Source organism: Acanthochromis polyacanthus, chromosome 16 (genome assembly GCF_021347895.1).
Source record: "Acanthochromis polyacanthus isolate Apoly-LR-REF ecotype Palm Island chromosome 16, KAUST_Apoly_ChrSc, whole genome shotgun sequence".
In the NCBI taxonomy this organism is placed as follows: domain Eukaryota; kingdom Metazoa; phylum Chordata; class Actinopteri; family Pomacentridae; genus Acanthochromis; species Acanthochromis polyacanthus.
In genome coordinates, this window is record NC_067128.1 from 9115981 (window position 1) to 9138892 (window position 22912).

At 37.2% G+C, this 22912-nt stretch overlaps 2 protein-coding genes across 2 annotated transcripts; both read left to right on the forward strand.

Annotated features, from left to right (window-relative positions):
• Nucleotides 1-308: 308 nt before the first annotated feature.
• Nucleotides 309-3959, forward strand: ttc32 (tetratricopeptide repeat domain 32). Its single transcript, XM_022207408.2, has 3 exons — nt 309-480; nt 695-861; nt 3253-3959. The coding sequence occupies exons 1-3, from the start codon at nt 365-367 to the stop codon at nt 3378-3380; spliced, it is 411 nt and encodes a 136-aa protein (XP_022063100.1). The 5' UTR covers nt 309-364; the 3' UTR covers nt 3381-3959.
• A 370-nt stretch (nt 3960-4329) lies between these two features.
• Nucleotides 4330-9331, forward strand: zpax1 (zona pellucida protein AX 1). Its single transcript, XM_051936674.1, has 19 exons — nt 4330-4446; nt 4529-4624; nt 4737-4861; nt 5286-5429; nt 5535-5633; nt 5707-5871; nt 5941-6037; nt 6117-6334; nt 6415-6571; nt 6693-6901; nt 6989-7106; nt 7203-7402; nt 7717-7831; nt 7906-8075; nt 8148-8242; nt 8322-8452; nt 8527-8716; nt 8843-8984; nt 9070-9331. The coding sequence occupies exons 1-19, from the start codon at nt 4386-4388 to the stop codon at nt 9211-9213; spliced, it is 2676 nt and encodes an 891-aa protein (XP_051792634.1). The 5' UTR covers nt 4330-4385; the 3' UTR covers nt 9214-9331.
• Nucleotides 9332-22912: the final 13581 nt, after the last annotated feature.

The window sequence follows — 22912 nt, forward strand, 5'->3', positions numbered from 1 at the left end:
TAATGTATTTGGGGTATTGTGTTATTTTGGGACTGTATGAACTTTTTCCTCTCACCAGCACCAGCCTCTATTCTATTCTATTCTATTCTATTCTATTCTATTCTATTCTATTTAGTTAGTTAGTTAGTTAGTTAGTTAGTTAGTTAGTTATGTTAATCATCGTCTACATGGTAATAACCACTGACATTTTGAAGAAAAATATATAACATATAACACATAACTTCTTGTTATAAACCACCACAGAAAGTGAAGTCCGGCTAAGCCACACCTATACGTGACGTATTTGAACGTGATTGGACGATCCACCACGTAAACGTCACATTCGCAGTTGAAAACACGACGGACCTTCACAGACGTATCACCAATGGAGGAAGACAATTCTCAAATACTCGAAGATGCTCATTCTGAGTTTAAAAATCAGAATTTTAACCAGGCAGAAGAGCTTTACACAAAGTTTATCTCTTCCTGCTTACAGTCCAGGTAACGTTTGTCTTTGTGAAGTCGCTAAACCGGCTAACGTTTAGCACCTGTAAGCTAACTTGGTGTTGCAGTGTTTTCGGTCACCTGTCAGACTCTGTGCATGGTTTTCGCTAACCGCTAGCTAACGTCAAGTCAATTTTTTTTCTGTCTTTTTCGATGTCATTTAAGCATAATTATTGTAAAACTGAGTAGTAATGGTGTCATATGTGTACAGGGAATGTGACGCTGGCAGTTTGGCCACTGCTTACAACAACCGCGGACAGATAAAGTACCTCCGGGTGGATTTTCATGAAGCAGTGGAGGACTACACCTCCGCAGTACAGGCTGACAAACACTTTGAAATCCCTTTCTACAACAGAGGACTCATCCACTATAGACTAGGTAAGAACAGGCACCTTTTCACAATGAGTAAAACGTGATATTGCCTGTCTGTCACCAGGACCTTCAAAATAAATGTCGAGTTATTCTCTACTTTGTGTTTCTTTATCAGTACAAGCCCTGACAGCTGCTGATATACATATAAGCATGTAATGAAGACAAGTATATCCATACAAGACAGTTTGATGGGAATTAAAATCAAATAAAACTCTTACTGGCTATGGTCTTTTGTATGTCTGCTCATGCTGCTCACTATCACCATCATCCGAAAAACAAATCAGAATAAATATTTTACAACATGGAGTTAGAGATGTTTGTTGACAAGTTTTTGTGAAGCTGTTCTTGTAGTGGCACTGTTACAACTCCACGTGTTGGTCTTTCCTTTAATTTGTGATCCATTTGGTCATGGTTCAGTTTAGTTAAAGCCAAACCACAATGAAACAGCGGCACCAACACAGACATGGAATATTTTCTGATTGCCACAGACACTAAACTAACACAGTTGGGCAGGAAAATGCAGAGTCTTTGATATATTTGTAGGTAGGCAGTGTACAGTTTAAGCTGGTCTTGAGAATAGCAGATGAGACCACGGAGGGTGTCATGAAAATTTGCTCTATCATCACACTCAGAAAACACTAAACACTTTGCTGGGTCCTTGGCAGATTTAATATCATGTACGGTATGAAGAATATGCAGTTCTTCGGTATTCTCAAAGGAGAAGTACAGCCGCATCAGATCGTCAAATTCCTTTTCACTTGTTAGTATAAATAGATGTTATTTGTTCCATACCATATAAGAACCAGCGTTCTCCTTCCCAAACCCTTTTGAGGACTGTGACGATGTCGTCTTTTGCGAACCTCAGACCTTTTGACCCTCAGGCAAATTTTCCACAAATGTGCTGACCTACCAGAAAGTTACCACCAAAAATAGTTTCACAGTAAAGATGCATGTGCATAAATGGACACACAGATAATAACTGACAATATGAAAGATCTTCATTGTCTACAAGACTCCACATTTACATCTGATGATCTCTGTTCTGTCCGTCTTGTGAGCTGGTGTAGCACATTACAGGCTGACTGATTGATGCACAAAGAGTGTACTAAACATATTAAGCTTTGTCTCACCCTTTTCTTACCTTTTCTGTACACAGTCAGCAGTGAAAGTGATTATACAGTTGATGACGTTCTCACAAAAAAAAAAAAAAAACACCACTTTAACGCTCAACCTGGGGTTGCTTCAAAAACAGCAGTGGTGGAATATAAAGTACATTTATTCTTGGACTGTACTTAAGTATAATTTTGATGCACTTGTACTTTGCTTAGTGTTTCCATTTTCTCTTACTTTATTCTTATATCTATACTACATTGAGGGAAACATTGCACATTCTACTACACTGTATTTATCAGACAGTTTTGTTTACTTTTAAGATGCAGATTTTACACAATGGATGATAAAACAAGCTTTTAAAATTTAACACATTATTCAACATTGCCTTTAACATCTTACAAAAATCCCATTTCACATTTGAGATGTTTTTGAGTTCTTAACAGCTCCACCAAATAGTGATTTTCCTTCTAAACTTCTCACATGGTTTCATTCAGATATTTGTTCAAATGATCCAATATTTCAGCCCAAATCCAAGATTACAGAAAAGCTGAAAACAGAATTGTGCATTAGAACTTTCTTTGTTCTTCTTTAATCTGCTATTTAGGAGATTTATCTGCAGTCTAGTTCCACTGTGACATGCTGCTGACACACTAATGATTCACTGTAAACAACATGAAGTGCATCAATCGGACTGAACCAGGACTTTTAGTTTAATATTTATCTTCATTTTGCTGCTAGTGCTTTTACTTCAGTAGGACTTTTCATGCAGGACTTTCACCTTTTTTTGAAGTATTTCAGTTTATTTTAGATAAATGAAATAATGGAATGAACTGAGTCTATTTAGTCATACAAATCTATTGTGTTCATAATAATAGGTTGCTTGTAGCATTTGCCCCTCGTAAGAGAAAAGTAAGAAAAGAGAAGACAAACAGGAGGTGTGTGGAAACATTTCTTAGCACATCAGGCTTTTCTTGTGAAACCTTACTGCTGTTTGTGTGATGGTGCCACTACATTATATCCCACACTTAATATTGTGAAAAGCAAATGGACAAATAATGGGAAAAACATCACTGGAGAGAGCAGCAGAATAAAAAGAAACATTTCTGAAATCAACAACCTTGTTCATTGTTTCCACTTTGCTGTATTCCTTTGTGAAACACTAGATGGAGCTGTGTATATGCACAGAAAACAGACCCACTGATTCTAATCAAGCCTGTCTGGCAGCATATTATGAAACATAACCTCATACTTATTTTGGTTTTTGCAACCTTTATTATCTTACAGGCTTTTTTGACGATGCCAAGAGTGATTTCCAGCAAGCATTAAAGCTCAACCCACACTTTGAAGATGCCAAAGCGAGCCTGCAACAGACACTTCTGGACCAGCAGGAGAAGATAAACAGAGGATACTGATGACCTCTTAACCTGCAAAGGACGTCAGATATAAACCATGCAATGGTTGTTAGAAACAGGTGGTTAGAAATCACTGTCAGTCTGTTTGATTCATTTGTTGTGTCATTAAACATAAAGCAATCTGCATGGACAAAGGCAGAGCTGATCATCAGAGGATAGGTGCAAAGTGCAAAACAATCATCCCATTGCATTAGACACTTGATGGATTTTTGATAAGTAGAGCATTGCTGGTTCTTTTCTGCATCGACTGAGAAAAACATAATGGATAAAGGATATGGTTTTAAAAGACTGTGAGTGGGAAGAGTGCACTAATCGAGGTCAAACGATGAGCCTGATGAATGTTTGTGTGCAGCTTTCCAGACTTTGGGAGGAGGATTTGTACACAAACCATAATCAGGACCTGACATGCAGTAATAATGAGGAATCTCACAGCTGCAAAGGGAATAAAACACTTTTGTGTCCTAAATCTGTATGAGCTGATTTGTGGTTTTAAAGAAAGTTCTAGCATTAAATCTGAATTTATAATAAAACACATGTAAATATGTTTGATCAACAAACAATAAATTATTTTAACACACACCACTGATTCATGGGCTTTTTTTTTTAATCCAAAACACATGGCTTATGTGAAGCTCTCCGTCAGTGAATGATTTGCTGATGCACTTCACCTGTGCACTTGTGATTAAGTGCATCAGTGAATGATTTGCTGATGCACTTCACCTGTGCACTTGTGATTAAGTGACACATAAAACAGCTGGTGACGGCTGAGTAAAGCCACTGACTCCTGCGCCTCAGAGCTGGTTCCTCTGTGGGTCTTGCTGGGGTTTCATTGCCAAGCTCTGCTAAAGGTTGGGTTGCTGTAATTTTACCTTTCACACTGCAACATGTGGCTGATTACGAACATGTAAGTTCATGCACTTGTTTGTGATGTTTTTTAAATTCATAGTTGCTGTTTAAAGCTTCTAAATTGTATTTGGTTTTTGTTGAAGTTTATTATGGAACTTGATGGCTGCAGTAATTGTCTCGGGTCAAGCAAGGCCAAAAGTGAAGCTCAGCTCACAATCAAGTAAGTCTAACTTGAAGGAAATTGCTTTTAATTTTGTCAGTTTGTGCTGCACCTGATTTTGTTTTTTTTTTGTTTTGTACAGGCAGTGGTTTAGCGTCAGACTGTGTTGGCAATCTAATGAGGCTGACGTTGGACAAGGCTCTCGCAGTGGGGAACCAGCTCGAGGTGGAAGCTATCAGTGAGTTGGACCCCCCCCCCCCCCCCCAAAAAAAAAAAAATCTGCTTATTATGAGCAGATGGGTTCGTCACTGGGAGAGGTGATCCTCGTCATGTCTGTGTGTCTTCTCCAGATGGCACCCAGCACGTAGTGTTGACACCCAGCCTGGCTGCTCAGTGTGGATACAGCATGGAGTCTGACCCGTGGGGAAACACCAGAATCTACGCATCTCTGCTGGGCTGCTACGTGAACAACAAAGTATGTCAAGTTAGAGGAAGCTCATTCCCAGGTTTTATTAGCAGTGATAAGGCATTTGGTGTGCTAAATGTGTTCCTCGGGAGATTGACTTGATTGCATGATTATACAGATGTTTCTTGCAAGTCAAAGGAAATTTTACTAGCTACAAAGTGGGTTTTTATCTGCCAGCTCTGTCCCCCAAATTAGTGACTCATTTAATGATTCTAGAGTCTAAAATGTCAGTTTAAAATGTTATCTCTTGTCCTTAACCCAGAGATTTAGAATTTCCAGTGAGCTAAAACAGACCAGGGCAGCAAAAGCTTGCACTTGAAAACATCAAAATCTGGATCACAATTTGTCAACTAGCCAATTGTTTGGACACATGACTCGTAACTTCTGTGGTTATGATTAAAAAAAAAAAATGTTTTTTTTTTTTTTTTTGTAGGCTGATACAACATTTAATGTTGGCATGAAACTTCGACTGTACAAGAGCAGTGCATTGGATGTGATTAGTCACGATGTGTCACAAACCTGCAGCTATAGTCGCTGGGCCTCCAGAGAGATTCTCTGTGACAGGAACTACATGGAAGTAGGTCAATTGATTGTAGGTTGATGCATTTGCTTTATATGTGGAACTGGAACATCTAATGCCAAGTTTTTTTTTTGTTTTTTTTTTTTAAATTTTTGTCTCAAGGTGTCAAAATACATGTCTACACCTGACTCACCAAGTGATCCTAAAGGGCAGACTCAAGAGTTTAAAGATGAAGACTCCAACATCAATGCTGTCCCTGGTGTAAGTTTAAAAATTGGCTCTAAACCGGCACTGCAAAATGAAGGAATGATTAATTTATGTTTTTCTTTTTCAGTTCTCTGGTGCAGAACATGGTATCTGGAAGATGACATTTTTCACTCCTGAGCCAGTGGCAATGGTGCTGCGGGAGGCCGAACAAGCCGGGTACAGCGCCATGACAACCTCCACCCGTCTGGTCGTGCGAAGCCCCTACAACACTGCCGAGACTTACATGGAGGATGTAAGCAGCACTTTCCTTGTTAAGTAATCACTTCAGTTCATCATAACTGACATTAAATGCTATTTATAGGTGGCAGGAGTCCCCATGGAAGTCTTCAAGGTGAGCACCTACTACAAGGCGCCTCAGGGTTTGAGTATTGTGAACTTGGCAGCTGCTTGTCCCACGGGTGAGTCTCTGCAATCTGTGCTTTTCAAAGGAAGCACTAGGTTGATATCCAGTTAACAGTTGGGTTTTATTCTCGAAAGGTGGCGTCCTCTTCACTGAGGAGTCAATCTCCTGGCACATGCCTCGCCGTGTGACCCCTCTGATGGACAGCAGGTTCAGAATTGTGGAAATGCACATGGGCATCAACGGGCAGCGACTGGATAAATCTCAGATGGCAGCAAGAGGGTACTCGCTGTCTGTGACAGATTTCCACATCGTCACAGAGATCCCAGTGGGATCACCTGATGGTTACTACAAGGTTGGGAAGTCCTCTAAATTGGAATGTAAGAGTTGGGGGTCCATTTGCATGTTTTATTAAAATGTCATGAATAATTGCAGAGCCATGCCCCAGACTACCAGTACCACATCACCTTCACTGTGGAGCCCATGCTTGAAGTACTGTGGAAGGGAGATAACGCCCAAGATGATATCAAATACAAGATTTTGTTTCCAATTACAACCCCTCTGATGCCCCAAACCACCTATGCAGAAGATCGTAAGTCCCACTTCAGGGTAAAGAGTGTAGAAGCTCAGGCTTGTGGAAATGGAATATATATATATATACATACAAGACTTTTTTTTTTTTTTTTTTTTTTTTTTTTTTTTCCCCCCCTCAGTTACTGTCCCTGAGGATGGTGTATTCAGGGTTCAGTTGGGAGCCTTTCTTCATGATGTGGAGCTGAGGAACATCACATTTTCTACTGGAGTCCTCACAGTTGAGGAGAGCAACACCAGAGGCTTCACTGTCCAGGAGCACATCTTTCCCAATGGCACCAAGGGATACTCTCTCCAAGTGGCCTTTAATTCTGATGTAGTCATGAAGCATGTATGTGACCACACAAGGAATTGTACAACATGCAGACTTGTTTACACTACATGACATAACAGAGCTTCTTGTTTCTGATATCTGAAGAATCCTGAAGCCTTGGTCACAGTCTACACCCTGCCTTTGGTGTTTGGGTTCATTGTCCTGCCAGAAGAAACTCCATTTGCCCATGCAGAGGTGTTCCATGTGTCCCTGCAGGATGTTGGTAAGACTTCTTGGCTTTGACATTTTTGTTTAGAATGACTTATCAGAATTAAATGAAAGGAAACTAATCGTATCTTCTCCCCTCTCTACCTAATAGTGCTTCCTATACTCACTGGTACCTGTGACCACAGTCAATTTTACACCAGTGTGGAATATGGCAGTCAAGGTCGCAACATTCAGACCACAGTTGGATATGTGCCGCTGACACGTGAGCTGGCTGAGAGCTATGGTTTCCAAGACAACGGCACCCACTTCAGCCTTGTCATTCCATATACAGCCAAGGAGACAATATTTGAGGTATGTTGAAGAGTTATTCCATAAACTTAAAAGTTTTTATAGCATAAAATATAGATGTTCATGAAGATATTTGAATTTTTAGATTATGTTTGCATCATTCTGTTTGACAATCTCAGGAAGTAATAGACAATTTTCACTGTTCTCATGACACTGATGTCTGAACCACTTATCTAATGTTTAAAACAAATTACCTGGAAATGTACATGTGAAGCTAGAATTTTATACAGCTTTTAAATCTCCGTTGTTAAAGCTTTAAGAAAATCAAGGATTGCCAGAAGGCTTTTTTAAAAATGGGATAACTTTTTGTCTTACAGCTGTTTGCTTCACATTATGTCAGAGCCAGACTTGACATTCTGCTTTATGACATCAACAATCAGTGGCTGCTTGGTGATCTCTTCCTGACCTGCTATTTCCCTTTAACAACAACCAGTAAGGCGTGTTAAAGCAGTTGTATTTCCCCTGTTTGAGTCTACATTATTTTCTTAACCATGTTTCTTCTACAGTGTGCTACTCAAATGGAACAATAACCGCTCTGGCTATGAAGACCCAATCTGTGCCCAGTCTTAACCCAAGCCGGTTAACTTTAAGGGACCCGTCCTGCAAACCAGCTTATAGCGACGATCGCTTCGCTCACTTTTCTTTCACTGCTGATTCCTGTGGGACCACGAGAACAGTAGGTGCATTCCCACCTTAATGATGGAAACTTCAAAGTGCCTTTGTGTTCATGTTTATGAATCTCTTTCAGTTCTTTGACAACTACATGCTGTATGAAAATGAGATTAGCATATCTTATTTGGATGATGGAGCCCACAATGATTCACCAGTTGATCCTGAGTACAGGTAGGGAAACTTGTCAAAGATTTTATCCTCAAACCACTTTTTTTTTTTTGAGAATAAACTGACAATGTCTCTTCTGCAGGCAAACTGTTTCTTGCTACTACATGGTAAACAAGACTGAGACTCTTGCATTCAGCTATAAACCAAGAACATATGATCCAAAAGCGGAGATCGGGACAGGGCAGCTGATGGTGCAAATGAGGCTAGCAAAAGGTGAGGTTGACATTTACATGGACAAAATGTGGCTCATCAATCCTTCACCCTTTTGATAATGTGCTCTTCTCCAGATTCTTCCTATGATGACTTCTATCAAGGACAAGATTTTCCAATAGTGAAATATTTGAGGCAGCCTCTGTATTTTGAGGTGGAGCTGATGCAGTCAAGTGATCCCCACCTGGAGCTCATCTTGGAGAACTGTTGGGCAACTCTTCAGGAAGATAGGATGTCTTTACCCAGCTGGGACATCATTGTGGACAGGTAATGGTTTAAAGAGAAACCCCTCTTGTAGTTTGCATCCCAATGTGGAGTATATTTTCTGACTTGTCATTGTGTAATGACTGCTTAAGTGTATTTAAGGGATCTCCAATGTTTGTTCTTTAATAGTTGTGGAAATCGTGATGACAGCTACATGACCACCTTTCATCCTGTTGTGAGCGACACCAGGGTTGCAGTCCCCTCCCACATCAAGCGCTTCTCTATGAAGATGTTCGCCTTCATCAAAGACGAAGCGGTTCTAAAAGACGAGGTAAATCTCAATGAATCCATCTGGCCACACAACACTTGACAGCTGCATCCAACTTTGCATGCTAAGCCCTTCTGTCCATCTGCAGATCTTTGTCCACTGTGATGCAGTGATTTGTGACACAAACAGCCAGGATGATGGTGCCTGCAGAGGCCAGTGTGTGCAACCCACAGGCATAAAGAGCTCTCAGCATCAGGGGACAAAGGGTTCAAAAAGGAGTAAGAATGTCTAGAGATTTGAACTGAAGTATTTAAAATGAATGTGAAGTTTGACTTTTTTTCTTATTTTCAGGGCAAAGAAATGCAGACTCAACCCATCAAACGCTGATTTCCTCTGGACCGATTGTTGTATTGGAATGATTAAACTCAATAAACAATTTTCTTAAGACATTTTGCCTCTCTGAAATTGTTGAAAGGTAGACAATGTGCCACAAGCCTAAAAGTCACTTTCTTTAACTTACTAAAACTTAACCTTTCTGTAAGTGATTACAGGTGAGCAGGCTTAAGGTATGACATTAAAGCTTCTATTATGCAGCAATTAGAACCACTGGATGTCCTCAGGCCTTCAGCATCTCAAAACAAACCTCCCCTTTCCCTTCTATTTATGTCAAAGGTTATACAAGCAAGATGCTACAACCAATAGCTCATGCTACCATTAAATGATATGGAATACTCAAGTTCTTCACTGGACTCTATTTCTCAGCTTTTTATATAAATGGAACAGTTTTGAAGGGAGGGACTCTTTAGTTGCTGTGTGTTTTTAAAAAAAAAAAAAAACCAAATAAAAATACACAAAGCACACATTACAAGAGTCCTTATAAACCAGAACATGGGATGTTCAACTTTTTTTACTCTTAAGGGATACAGCTATGCAGTTTATCTTCTTGCAATTTATTGTAGCAGTTAAGACAAGTCAATGCACATTAAAACTTGGTAAGGTTATATTAACGTAACACAAATATACTCTAACAAATTAACTACCATATGTAAGGGTATGTCCTGGAGGACTTGCACAATGGTAGGTGTTAAAGGGTTTAACATGCACCTGTACTGACCTCTTCCCAGCTATTTAATCACTGAGCTGTTCTGTGTATATTTGCAGATCTGTAGTGAAGAATCATAAGACTCTATATTTGTGCTGCTTGGCAAGAAAAGTTCCAGACAATTCTGATTTTACCTTCAGTGATCTCAGGGTGAATTCCTTTGGTCTTATCTTTTGTTAGTACCAGTGACTGTTTAGTAATGTGAACAGTTCTGACAGATGGACTGGAAGCCCTGTGGTTTCCACAAAGCCATATTCCCAGGGATATTAAAGCTCCTTAAGTCAGGGACAAAAATGAGAAATGCGCTCCCTCTGAGATTGAGATTTATTACATGTTACCACTGCTGCCACCAGAACTAAGCCTAAAAACACATTTTTGGGCCCTGGGCCTACTTTCATTCAGTCCCCATATGGCAAAAGTTCCAGCATTTCCTAATGAGGCTGGGATCCAAGGCAAGATAAGGTAAGGCAACATAAGATTAACTTTATTGATCCCTGAGGGCCAGGCATGCCAGAGGGGAAACTGAGTCATTACAGGAGCAAAGCATGGAGGTGTAGGAGGGAGGACAGAGTGAAAGGGGCAACAAGTTGATATATTGTGCAGGGAGAATGCCCTGCAATCAACGTTCTCACGTTCAAGCTCCCAGTAAGTAAAAGCAGGGAAGTAGTGGAGCTAGCAGTGGAAAAAGTCATGCTCAAGGACACTTCAAACATGACTTAATTCTGTTGAAAGGCATTGTTTTTATTTGCAATGTTGCAATTTCTCTCAAAAGCCCAAACTTTAAATGTGTATAAAGGTGGCTGCTGCATATAAACGCATTCCAGTTCATTCTAATTCTGTTTTGGGTAAGTAGGATGTTGACTGTGGAAAAGCAGCTATGAGTATAACGTCTGATTTGGGTCCACCCCTGTGACAAACCCTGAAACCCACTTCATGCTGCCATTGATCAGATGTGCAGATCTGAGCTTCCTTCTCAAACTATTTCCTTTTGTCATTATTAAAACAACCACTTCCAACCCATTTTGTGTCTGCAAATACCTGAAAACCTACAAATTTCTCCAGGGAAAGACTGTCACAAAGTGCATGCCATTAAATCCCCATTTGAATGACAACTGTGAAGGTTCTGCACGCTTTTGGCTTCGAACAAGGCTGGTTGACATGTTTTCTAAACCAGAGTCCTGGCGAGTGAGGTGTCCCCGGTGAGGGTGGGGGCAAAAGCCTCACACTGCCGTGCGGCCTCAAACTGGAGCTTCCACCCCCACCCTCACCGGGGACACCTCACTCGCCAACATCTATCTATCTATCTATCTATCTATCTATCTATCTATCTATCTATCTATCTATCTATCTATCTATCTATATATCTATATATATATGTGTGTGTGTGTGTATATGTGTGTGTATATGTGTGTGTATATATATATATATATATATATATATATATATATATATAGTATATTGTATAAATAACAAGTCAAAGAAAAGACACATACTCTGTACAATTGTAGTTTTTGTGGAGTGACTGATTTACTGATTATTGGTCTTTTATTTTTTTTACCAGTAATAAATCCATTTAATTTGGATCCTTTATCTTGCTATGGTTGCTCTGTCTTCTGGAGTGATTTAATTGGTTATACGTCATGAATAAAACTCCTTTAACTTAACAACTTTAAACAAAACAAAAATGTTTCAACAAAGTTTTCTGTTAGAGTTTGTGTTCTTCTAAGTTTAACTCCAGGATTTTGTATACTTTCATTTACTGCAAATGAATATCTGCTCCAAATGTCTCACTATTAATCATTATCAGCCTTAAAAACCCACAAAACACCCCTCGATACTCGACCACACTTAGTACAGTCCGGTTCCCGTTCTATAAATCTGCTTGGACTCTTCCACTTCCTGTTTGTCAAAGTGGCCTTCTACCTGGACAGGTTTTGTTGGAGGTCATGCAACAAACATTTTGTGTAACTGCACTTTAATATGGATGGATGACACTGAATTAGAGTCTGTTTTTAATGAGACTGAGTTCAGATGTGTAGCTCTGTCATTAAATAGGAAAGTATTTGTCACAATTCACAAAGAAAAGTCTGAAATGTTTGCTAGGTTAGCGTCCCACATGTTCTTTGGCTCAGCTAAAGCTAACTCTCTCCAACTTCTGGATCTCTTGAGTTGCTTGTTGTTAAAATATCTTGCTAGAGGTGCTGAAGCTCAGAAAGTCTGAGATGTTTGTTCAATGTAAGCTCATTCTCAAGTCTTATCTGAACTCTGTCCTCTTTTGTTTGAACTTTCCCTAAATTTAGGAGTTAATGACAGAGCAGCACATCCAGACTGAGTCTCATTTATGTAGAGATTAAACTTCAGTGTCATTCATTGATGTTAAAGTGCAGTTTTTCACATGTTTGTTGCACATGCTCCCCACCAAACCAGTCCAGGTGGAAGACGATGTGAAGAGAAGCTCCAGAGGATAAATGTCCCACATTTACGTTGGAAATAAATGTGCTTTAATTAGACATTGTCATGCAAAAGTTGGATTTCCCTTTAATGACGTTCAAATCTTTGAGTGTTTTGTTGATGTTGGTTTCTAAATGTTTTCTGACACTCGGCCCCAAAGATTAAAACCTTTTACGGCTCACAAGCTGCAGCAATTCACACATTATCAACGATCTTTCTGACTAAACTAAGATAACAAAAGTGAAAAACTGCCTGATTGCTGCATCATGAATGTGAATTTTTTTTTGGTTTTTATGACAGTAAACTGAATATATTTGGGTTTGACATTTAATAAGCCAAAACAAGAAATGAATTAGTGGAGAAAACAATCAACAGATTAATGGACAAAGAAAATGTGTTTTCCAACATATATGGCTGAATTACTCCAACATTACAAGATACAATTTAAATTCAATTTTATTTATATAACGCTAATTACAGGTCAAATTGTCTCAAGACGCTTTATTTTTATATATTTTTTGTCATATTTAAAACATGACAAAGTGAAACATTTAAGCCTTTTGACTAATCCAATTTATTATTCTGTTTTTAAGAGACTAATCAATTAAAATAACTTTCTCCACTAAAACTAATGAACATGAGGTCAAATAGAAGGAACAGTTTTAACTTCTGCAGTCCCACGACAACAAGAATAAAGTTTGCCAACAAAAGCCAAATCTGCTGGTGGATTCCATTAAAGTCCTAATAAATGATAATAAAGTGTGATACTAAAGGTTTGTGTTGCTAAAAATCTCAAAGTAAAGATATCAAGTTGAACATCTGGATGGAGGTTGATAAAAGTTGACCTCCCTTCATTTCTCTGGAGCCGACGCCATGGATTTTAGGGATGCTGGTTAAAGACCTGCTCTTCTAGTCGTCTTCGTTCTAGTCGCTGTAAAAAGTTACTCCATCCTTGCCGACTTCAACACCTCTTCATGACAACTAGTTTTGCCTCCAACTTCGTGGAAACTCCAGAAAATCGGGAAAACCCGTTGAGACTTGGATTTTCGAAAAACTCGACAGGCGGGGGAAGGTGTGGTGGGCGGTGGGGGAGTAGAGGGGGGCAGTGGGGGGAGGCTGCCACCCACCTCCCCTCCTACTCTCCGCCCTGACTCCACCCAGACTCCGCCTTGGCTCCACCCAGACTCCACCCATATGGTCACTTTATTAGGAACAGAAACTCCGATGTCAAAGGGACAACGAATTTATTTCTTTTTGTCTGATCTGTAGCTCAGTGAGTTAAGGGTTAGCCTATGGAGCTGTAGGTTGCTGGTTCAAGATCAGGCTCTTCTTAAGTTTTTTTGAAAAACTTAGACAAAGAAAGAAAAATGCCAGTGGTAGGTCTTGAACCTTCTACCTTTCACTTAGTAGCCTCTCTTCTTACCCCCTGAGCTATTTACTCAGATACTAGTTCTTCTTTTTTTGTGCATTTATTATCTATTTTTTGTTGTTTTCAAGTTATTTTTAAACTTGAGTCTCATCTCGACCGTTTTTCTCAGGAAGTTGGACTTCAGCCTTTGTGCTGGAGGGTTGAACCCTATGGGGGTATTATTGTAGCAAAACTATTTGTCAATGCGAATCGAGAGTTATCTGTCTGTATTTCAATCCATGTGTCTGAAGTGAGATTTGTCAATGTGTAAAAGAATTTGTCTATGTGAACTGAGATTTGTCAGTGCGAACCGGAATCTTCAAAAATCGTCTGAAAATTTAAATTTGTACATGTAATAAGATTTGTCCATGCGTACAAAGAGTTGTCCATGCGTAAAAGGAGTTGTCAATGCGTACAAAGGCATTCGTAGTTGAAAAATTTACGTATCCATCTACACATCAGCAGAAAATACAGACAACTCACCAGGTACGAGTCGTTCGGTTTCACAACTGGATGTTTTATTTTCACGTGACTTTTGCTACACTTCTGCCGTGAGTGAGATTCGTATCTGAAAAACATATGGGTTTTAGCTCCCTGACCTCAGGCTCACAGGCTCGTGCATGCTGGCTGCCTTCCGCTCTGCTGCCCTGTACCTCGGCAGTTCTCGCCGTTTGCAAGGCATCAGGCGGCGCCATGCCTCAGAGTCTTTGAGCGATGTTTTGAATTTTTTTAAATGTTTAATATTGTTCTTGTTTAATTGTATTTTAAAATGTTTATCTAAAATATTTCATCTTTAATGTTTAATATTTTGCTTGAAAACATGTTTAATTTCATGATTACATGTTTTGTATCTTCTGTTTAATTATCTAATTAAATATTTTGTGTGTTAATATAATTTAATTGTATTTAATGTTTAATTTTCTTTTTAAAAGTTTTATTGCATTAAATATTTTTCCTTTGGTTTTTAATATAATTTATTTCTTCAATCTTTTTTTCTGTCAAGATTTTAACCCCAACCTTAAAAATGAAACAAATCCTTAAATCACAATATAAACACTTCTGTTGTCACAATCATGAGTTTGTCAGTTATTCAGTTTATCAATTCAACTTTATTTGTTTAGCACCTTTCACACAGATGACAAAACTACACAAGCAAAGAGAAAAACTATGCTAAAACTATGATTAAAACATATTTAAAAAGCAAAGATTAAACATGGTAATAAAATGTGTTGCGTCCAGGGGATGGAGGGAGTTTATTGAAGTCTTCTTGGGCTCACACGGTAAATCATTTAAAATAGAAACTTGATATTCAGTTTAAGGAAACTGCAGAGTGACTGAAGAACCAACAATATTTCCTGTTTTCTCCTTTAATGAGTCAACTCTTCTGGTGCTTTCAGACCAAACAACTAAAGACTCTTCACAATCTGCTCAATCTCTTGGTACAGGACCTCACCACACGAGTCAAGAAGGTTTCCATCTCATTTCTACTCTGAAGTTCACCTTCTCCTGCTCAAACTGCTAACAAATGTTTGTGCTGCTCTAAAGTCTGGTCTCCAGAACTTCCTAAAAACTCTCAAAGTCTCTTCTGCTGCAGGTTGCTTTGTAGAACTGTTCCAGAAAACCTCACTAAACCACATGGAGGGGCCTCAAGATAGTCATCCAAATGAAACCGTACAAAAACCAAACTAGAACAACCCAAACACTAAAGTCTCCTGTAGCCTACCAGAGAACCTCTTTAAACAAAATCAGGACAGGAACTCTTACTTTCTGGACAACCAACGTTGGTTAATAAACAAGAATATAGAATGTGTCCGACCAAAAACCTCTAACGACTCACTACAGCCAAGAAAAAGACACAACTCAGCTGCACCAAATCCACTAATCACTGCATATGTTAGCACCATGTGCTAACTGTGGCTAAAGAACCACATTTACCAAGACAACTATCCAGTACAAAGCCCTAACACACACCAAGAAACACATTAAAGAGGATTTTACTGCTGGAAGCTGCAAGCCAACACCTAAAGAACAAACTAAAGTGGCAGAGCCAAACCCAGTTTAGTGGTGAAGAGAAGCAGAGGAAATGTTTGACTGCAGTCACATAAAGGAAGACACTGAGCTGCTCAGGTGTTCCTGATAACACCAAGCAGTCACCTGGACAGCCAATAGGAACACAGCTTACTGGAAGTCCAGAGGGCTGGCTTAGTGAAGTAAATTTAGTTTAAAGTTGAAGAAGAAAGTTAACAGAGAAAGTTTAAAACCTCCTTCTGATACCTGAAATCTCTGAGTTTTCACACATAGAACGCCTGAACATGTCAAACTGGTTCCATAGTAGAACCTTCACTGTAAAAACATCATAGTATGGTGTGTTGCTCAAAAAACATTACAACCCAGCTGTCTAGGAGCGACACAAAAACAGGACAAACGCTGTTTTCCAGAGGGTTAGGCAGCTATTTATTTGAAAGAGTAGTTTACAACAACACAACATGTGAACAGAAAAATCACAAAGTCTGTCTTTAGTTCAGCTGAAAATATTAGTTTTTGTCTTTTTTATTGACCAAACTTTTCAGGAAGAAGATGAAGAATAATTAAAGCTCTCATGTAGAAGTCCAACTTATTTTGGATCCTTGTGGAGAGTTTAATCTTAGAGTTTGTAAAGCTGTTGAGTTTTTAGAGTCACATGGATTGTTTTGACATTTAATAACCGAGTCCTGAAATAAAATTACAGTTGTGGATTTCTGTCATTTAGTCTGGACTAAACAAATAACAGCAGCATAAATCTCAAATGTCTTTATGAGGAGTCTGGATTGAGGTTTCTCACTTGATAATGATCAAAACATGAAATTTAGGTTGATTTAAAGGAATATTCCACCTTAAATCTTTGAATGTTGACCTAAAAGGTTGGTTTTAGGAAGTATTCCACCTACAAGGTCCTCACACATCCACCTTAAAGGAACATTCCGCTAAAAATCCCTGGACATGCACCTAAAATGTTGGTTTAACCGAGTGTTCCATCCAAAATCCTCAAAGAGACCTGAGGTGCTGGTTAAAAGGAATATTCCACCTGAAACCTCAACTAGGGCAGTATGTGTAGCAGCCACAACTGAAAGAGGTCGTCTCTGGGTGGAAGAACTGCGTCTGAGTGGCAGCTCCCTTTCTGCTCTTACCTTACTCACGAAACTCAAGTGCCATGGAGGACTCCAGTAGTTGACGTTTTCTGCTGCAATCTTCTCTTTTTCAGCTTTCTTTCATGTCGGATCACTTGCGACCCGGTTTTTGTTGACGTTTTTGACCATTTCTCCGAGCTTTGACCAATCCGAGAACATGAAGTGCATCATCAACATCAGCAGCGTGAGCAATGGAGGGAAAACCAGCCTCACCAACTGCCTGATCAAGAACCTGTCCAACTGCTGCATGGTCCATCAGGACGACTTCTTCAAGCCCCAAGATCAGAAATTTTTTTTCACATAGTATAATACGAAGTTTTCTTGGGACAAAATTCATGATGGTTATTTTTTGTCAAAGAAAACCGCTCTATAGTGTTTTTCACAGCCTACTTTACATTATTTCATCATGTGGCATGTTTGTATAACATGTCGAAAAATCACATTTTTTTTAACATATGACGTGTGTTTTTTTGGCCAAAATTCTATGATTTTTTTTTCCAAACAAAACTTTACCATAGTGTTTTTCACAGCCTACTGTACATTATTTCATCATATGTCATGGTTTTTACAACATGTTGAAAAATGGGTTTTTTGCGACGTAGTATATACTATGGCTTTTTGGACAAAAGATATGAGTCTCCTGGGGTATGCGGGTTGCTCAACAGTTTAAGACGGCAACCAGTCAACAGGGCCTACTGTGCCAAGCAGCGGTTGTGGGTTCTATTCTTGCCTGTGCCACTTTACTGCAGGTCATTCCCCCATTCTTCCTTTCAATATGAGATGCTTTATTGTCAAAGAAAACCTTACTGTAGTGTTTTTCACAGCCTACTTTACATTACATCATCGTATGGCATGTTTTGATAATATGTTGAAAAATGGTGGGTTTTTTACGACATAGTATACTATGGCGTTGTTTTTTGTTTTTTTTTTGACAAAATATATGATTCACCTTAGGCGCATGGGTAGCTCAGCTTGTTAAGCAGGCTATTGATGTGCCAAGCAGCAGTCATGGGTTGGATTCCTGCCCATGGCCCTTTACTGCAGGTCATTCCACCATTTTTCCTTTCAATGTGAGAGATGCTTTTTTGTGCAAGAAAACCTTCCTGTAGTGTTTTTCACAGCCTACTTTACATTATTTCATCATATGACATGTTTTTATACCATGTTGAAAAATCGCATTTTTTCGACATAGTATACTATGGTGTTTTGTTTTGTTTTTTTTTACAAAATTCATGACGATTTTTTTTTCAAAGAAAACCTTCCCATAGTGTTTTTCACAGCCTTCTTTACATTATTTCGTCATGTGACATGTTTTTACAACATGTTGAAAAAATAAGAAAAAAATTTGACATACTATACTATGGCATTTTTTTGGGACTAAATTCATAACTTTTTTTTTCAAAGAAAATCTTACTTTATTGTTTTCTATAGCCTACTTTACATTATTTCATCATGTGACATGTTTTTATACCATGTTGAAAAATCACATTTTTTCGACATAGTATACTATGGTGTTTTTGTTTTTGTTTTTTTTACAAAAGTCATGACGATTTTTTTTCAAAGAAAACCTTCCCATAGTGTTTTTCACAGCCTTCTTTACATTATTTCATCATGTGACATGTTTTTACAACATGCTGAAAAAATAAGAAAAAAATTTGACATACTATACTATGGCATTTTTTTGGGACTAAATTCATAACTTTTTTTCAAAGAAAATCTTACTTTATTGTTTTCTATAGCCTACTTTACATTATTTCATCATATGGCATGTTTTACAACATGTTGAAAAAATCCAGAAAAAAATTTCAATGTAGTATACTATGGTGTTTTGTTGGGACAAAATTCATGATTTTTTTAAAAAGAAAACTGCTCTATAGTGTTTTTCACAGCCTACTTTTCATTATTTCATCATATGGCATGTTTTTATACCATGTTGAAAAATCGTATTTTTTCGACACAGTATACTATGGTGTTTTTTTTTTTTTTTTACAAAAGTCATGACGATTTTTTTTAAAAGAAAACCTTCCCATAGTGTTTTTCACAGCCTTCTTTACATTATTTCATCATGTGACATGTTTTTATACCATGTTGAAAAATCACATTTTTTCGACACAGTATACTATGGTGTTTTGTTTTTTTTTTACAAAATTTATAACGATTTTTTTTCAAAGAAAACCTTCCCATAGTGTTTTTCACTGCCTTCTTTACATTATTTCATCATGTGACATGTTTTTATACCATGTTGAAAAATCACATTTTTTCGACACAGTATACTATGGTGTTTTTGTTTTTTTTTTTTACAAAAGTCATGACGATTTTTTTTCAAAGAAAACCTTCCCATAGTGTTTTTCACAGCCTTCTTTACATTATTTCATCATGTGACATGTTTTTACAACATGTTGAAAAAATAAGAAAAAAATTTGACATGCTATACTATGGCGTTTTTTGGGACTAAATTCATAACTTTTTTTTTCAAAGAAAATCTTACTTTATTGTTTTCTATAGCCTACTTTACATTATTTCATCATATGGCATGTTTTACAACATGTTGAAAAAATCCAGAAAAAAATTTCAATGTAGTATACTATGGTGTTTTGTTGGGACAAAATTCATGATTTTTTTAAAAAGAAAACTGCTCTATAGTGTTTTTCACAGCCTACTTTACATTATTTCATCATATGGCATGTTTTTATACCATGTTGAAAAATCGCATTTTTTCGACACAGTATACTATGGTGTTTTTTTTTTTTTTTTTTACAAAATTCATAACGATTTTTTTTCAAAGAAAACCTTCCCATAGTGTTTTTCACAGCCTTCTTTACATTATTTCATCATGTGACATGTTTTTATACCATGTTGAAAAATCACATTTTTTCGACACAGTATACTATGGTGTTTTTTTTTTTTTTTTTTTACAAAAGTCATGACGATTTTTTTTCAAAGAAAACCTTCCCATAGTGTTTTTCACAGCCTTCTTTACATTATTTCATCATGTGACATGTTTTTACAACATGTTGAAAAAATAAGAAAAAAATTTGACATACTATACTATGGCATTTTTTTGGGACTAAATTCATAACTTTTTTTCAAAGAAAATCTTACTTTATTGTTTTCTATAGCCTACTTTACATTATTTCATCATGTGACATGTTTTTATACCATGTTGAAAAATCACATTTTTTCGACATAGTATACTATGGTGTTTTTGTTTTGTTTTTTTTTACAAAAGTCATGACGATTTTTTTTCAAAGAAAACCTTCCCATAGTGTTTTTCACAGCCTTCTTTACATTATTTCATCATGTGACATGTTTTTACAACATGCTGAAAAAATAAGAAAAAAATTTGACATACTATACTATGGCATTTTTTTGGGACTAAATTCATAACTTTTTTTCAAAGAAAATCTTACTTTATTGTTTTCTATAGCCTACTTTACATTATTTCATCATATGGCATGTTTTACAACATGTTGAAAAAATCCAGAAAAAAATTTCAATGTAGTATACTATGGTGTTTTGTTGGGACAAAATTCATGATTTTTTTAAAAAGAAAACTGCTCTATAGTGTTTTTCACAGCCTACTTTTCATTATTTCATCATATGGCATGTTTTTATACCATGTTGAAAAATCGCATTTTTTCGACACAGTATACTATGGTGTTTTTTTTTTTTTTTACAAAAGTCATGACGATTTTTTTTAAAAGAAAACCTTCCCATAGTGTTTTTCACAGCCTTCTTTACATTATTTCATCATGTGACATGTTTTTATACCATGTTGAAAAATCACATTTTTTCGACACAGTATACTATGGTGTTTTGTTTTTTTTTACAAAATTTATAACGATTTTTTTTCAAAGAAAACCTTCCCATAGTGTTTTCACTGCCTTCTTTACATTATTTCATCATGTGACATGTTTTTATACCATGTTGAAAAATCACATTTTTTCGACACAGTATACTATGGTGTTTTGTTTTTTTTTTTACAAAAGTCATGACGATTTTTTTTCAAAGAAAACCTTCCCATAGTGTTTTCACAGCCTTCTTTACATTATTTCATCATGTGACATGTTTTTACAACATGTTGAAAAAATAAAAAAATTTGACATACTATACTATGGCGTTTTTTTGGGACTAAATTCATGACTTTTTTTTCAAAGAAAATCTTACTTTATTGTTTTCTATAGCCTACTTTACATTATTTCATCATATGGCATGTTTTACATGTTGAAAAAATCCAGAAAAAAATTTCAATGTAGTATACTATGGTGTTTTGTTGGGACAAAATTCATGATGATTTTTTTAAAAAGAAAACTGCTCTATAGTGTTTTTCACAGCCTACTTTACATTATCTCATCATATGGCATGTTTATATAATATGTTGAAAAGTGGTGGGGTTTTTTTTGATAGAGTATACTATGGCGTGTTCTTGGACAAAATTCATGATTTTTTTTTCAAAGAAAACCTTCCCATAATGTTTTTCACAGCCTACTTTACACTATTTCATCATATGGCATGCTAAGTTTGTCCTGGTGCCAAAATATCAAAAGACATGTTTCCTCAGTTTGTTTCACATAGATGATCTGAATAATTACTAGCTGTGTTTCCTAACAAAACCTGTAGGATGCGTTCCAGTGTGTCTTTAAGGTGTACTAGCTTGTCTGTTGTGTCTGTTTCAACTGAAATATAATTGTATTCTTGCACTCTTCCTTTTCTCTTCACTATCCCCCTTGTTTTTCTCATTTCTCTCTTCCTGCCTTTCCCCTGTCAGGTCTGGCAAATGTATGTACATTTAACTAATCAAGTATTCAAACTAAATAAATTACTGTACAGTATCAAGGGGAGTCTTATACTTATAAACTCCCCTTGGAAAAGCAAACTTATATGGCACAATGCAGCAGCCAGATCCCCATTCTGCCTGCTCTGTTGCCAGACAGGACAAAAAAAAAAAAAAAAAAAAAATCCTCACTGTGAAGCAACCCTTACCTGCACTGAAGTGGAAATATTTTAGAAAAATACACTGAATTACAAGGCTTTACAGAACCGTGCACTATTGTAGACCTAAAATGTAAGGTTATAATTACATGATTTTAATAATCATAGGTCATGATCTAAAGTGGGCTGGTCTTAGGCATGAAACTCCAGGGCTGAAAATGAGTCACACTCCGGCCCTGGTTCCATCATGTGTAATACTGACAGTAATTTAGAAGGCTTCATCAGAAATAATCTTAAAACAATCATGCTGAATAAGTCCAGAAGACTGATCTTTATCCCCCCCAATTTCCTTGTTTCTCAGCAGTAAAGAGGAAGATACAACTCTTGTTCCAATTCACCTTTGAGTACAAACTACAGCTGCCCTTACAAAGTACATCCAGTATTATACGATAGAGACATACTTCATCACATTATACCAACTGTTACTCGAATGACAAACCATGATTCATGGGACAAACCTTCTGGGACTGATCATGAACTGCTGGCCTGCATACTGGAAAATGAGCCCGGATGGAATACAACAGCGCTGTATTTTTGGCATAATGTGTATTGTGACATACCAACTCTTTCTGGCATGCTAGATAGTTTGAAGTTTAGAACACACCAAGTCTGTCTCAATGAAAAAAAAAAAAAAAAACCAGTTCCTTTTCAAATGCCATCATAATAGTTCAGACTTGTGCTCAGATGTATAGTCTTCCTTTCCTACCCTTAGTACAAGTTATCACATAGTTCAGGCAAGAGGTTTTAAAAAGTCATGAGATCTTGAAATATCTACTTTAAATATCTGTCGAGCAACAATAAATAAGTCATAAGCATCGATTTTTTTTCCCCACATTGAACTTATCAAACCTCACCTCCAGGGTAATACCGC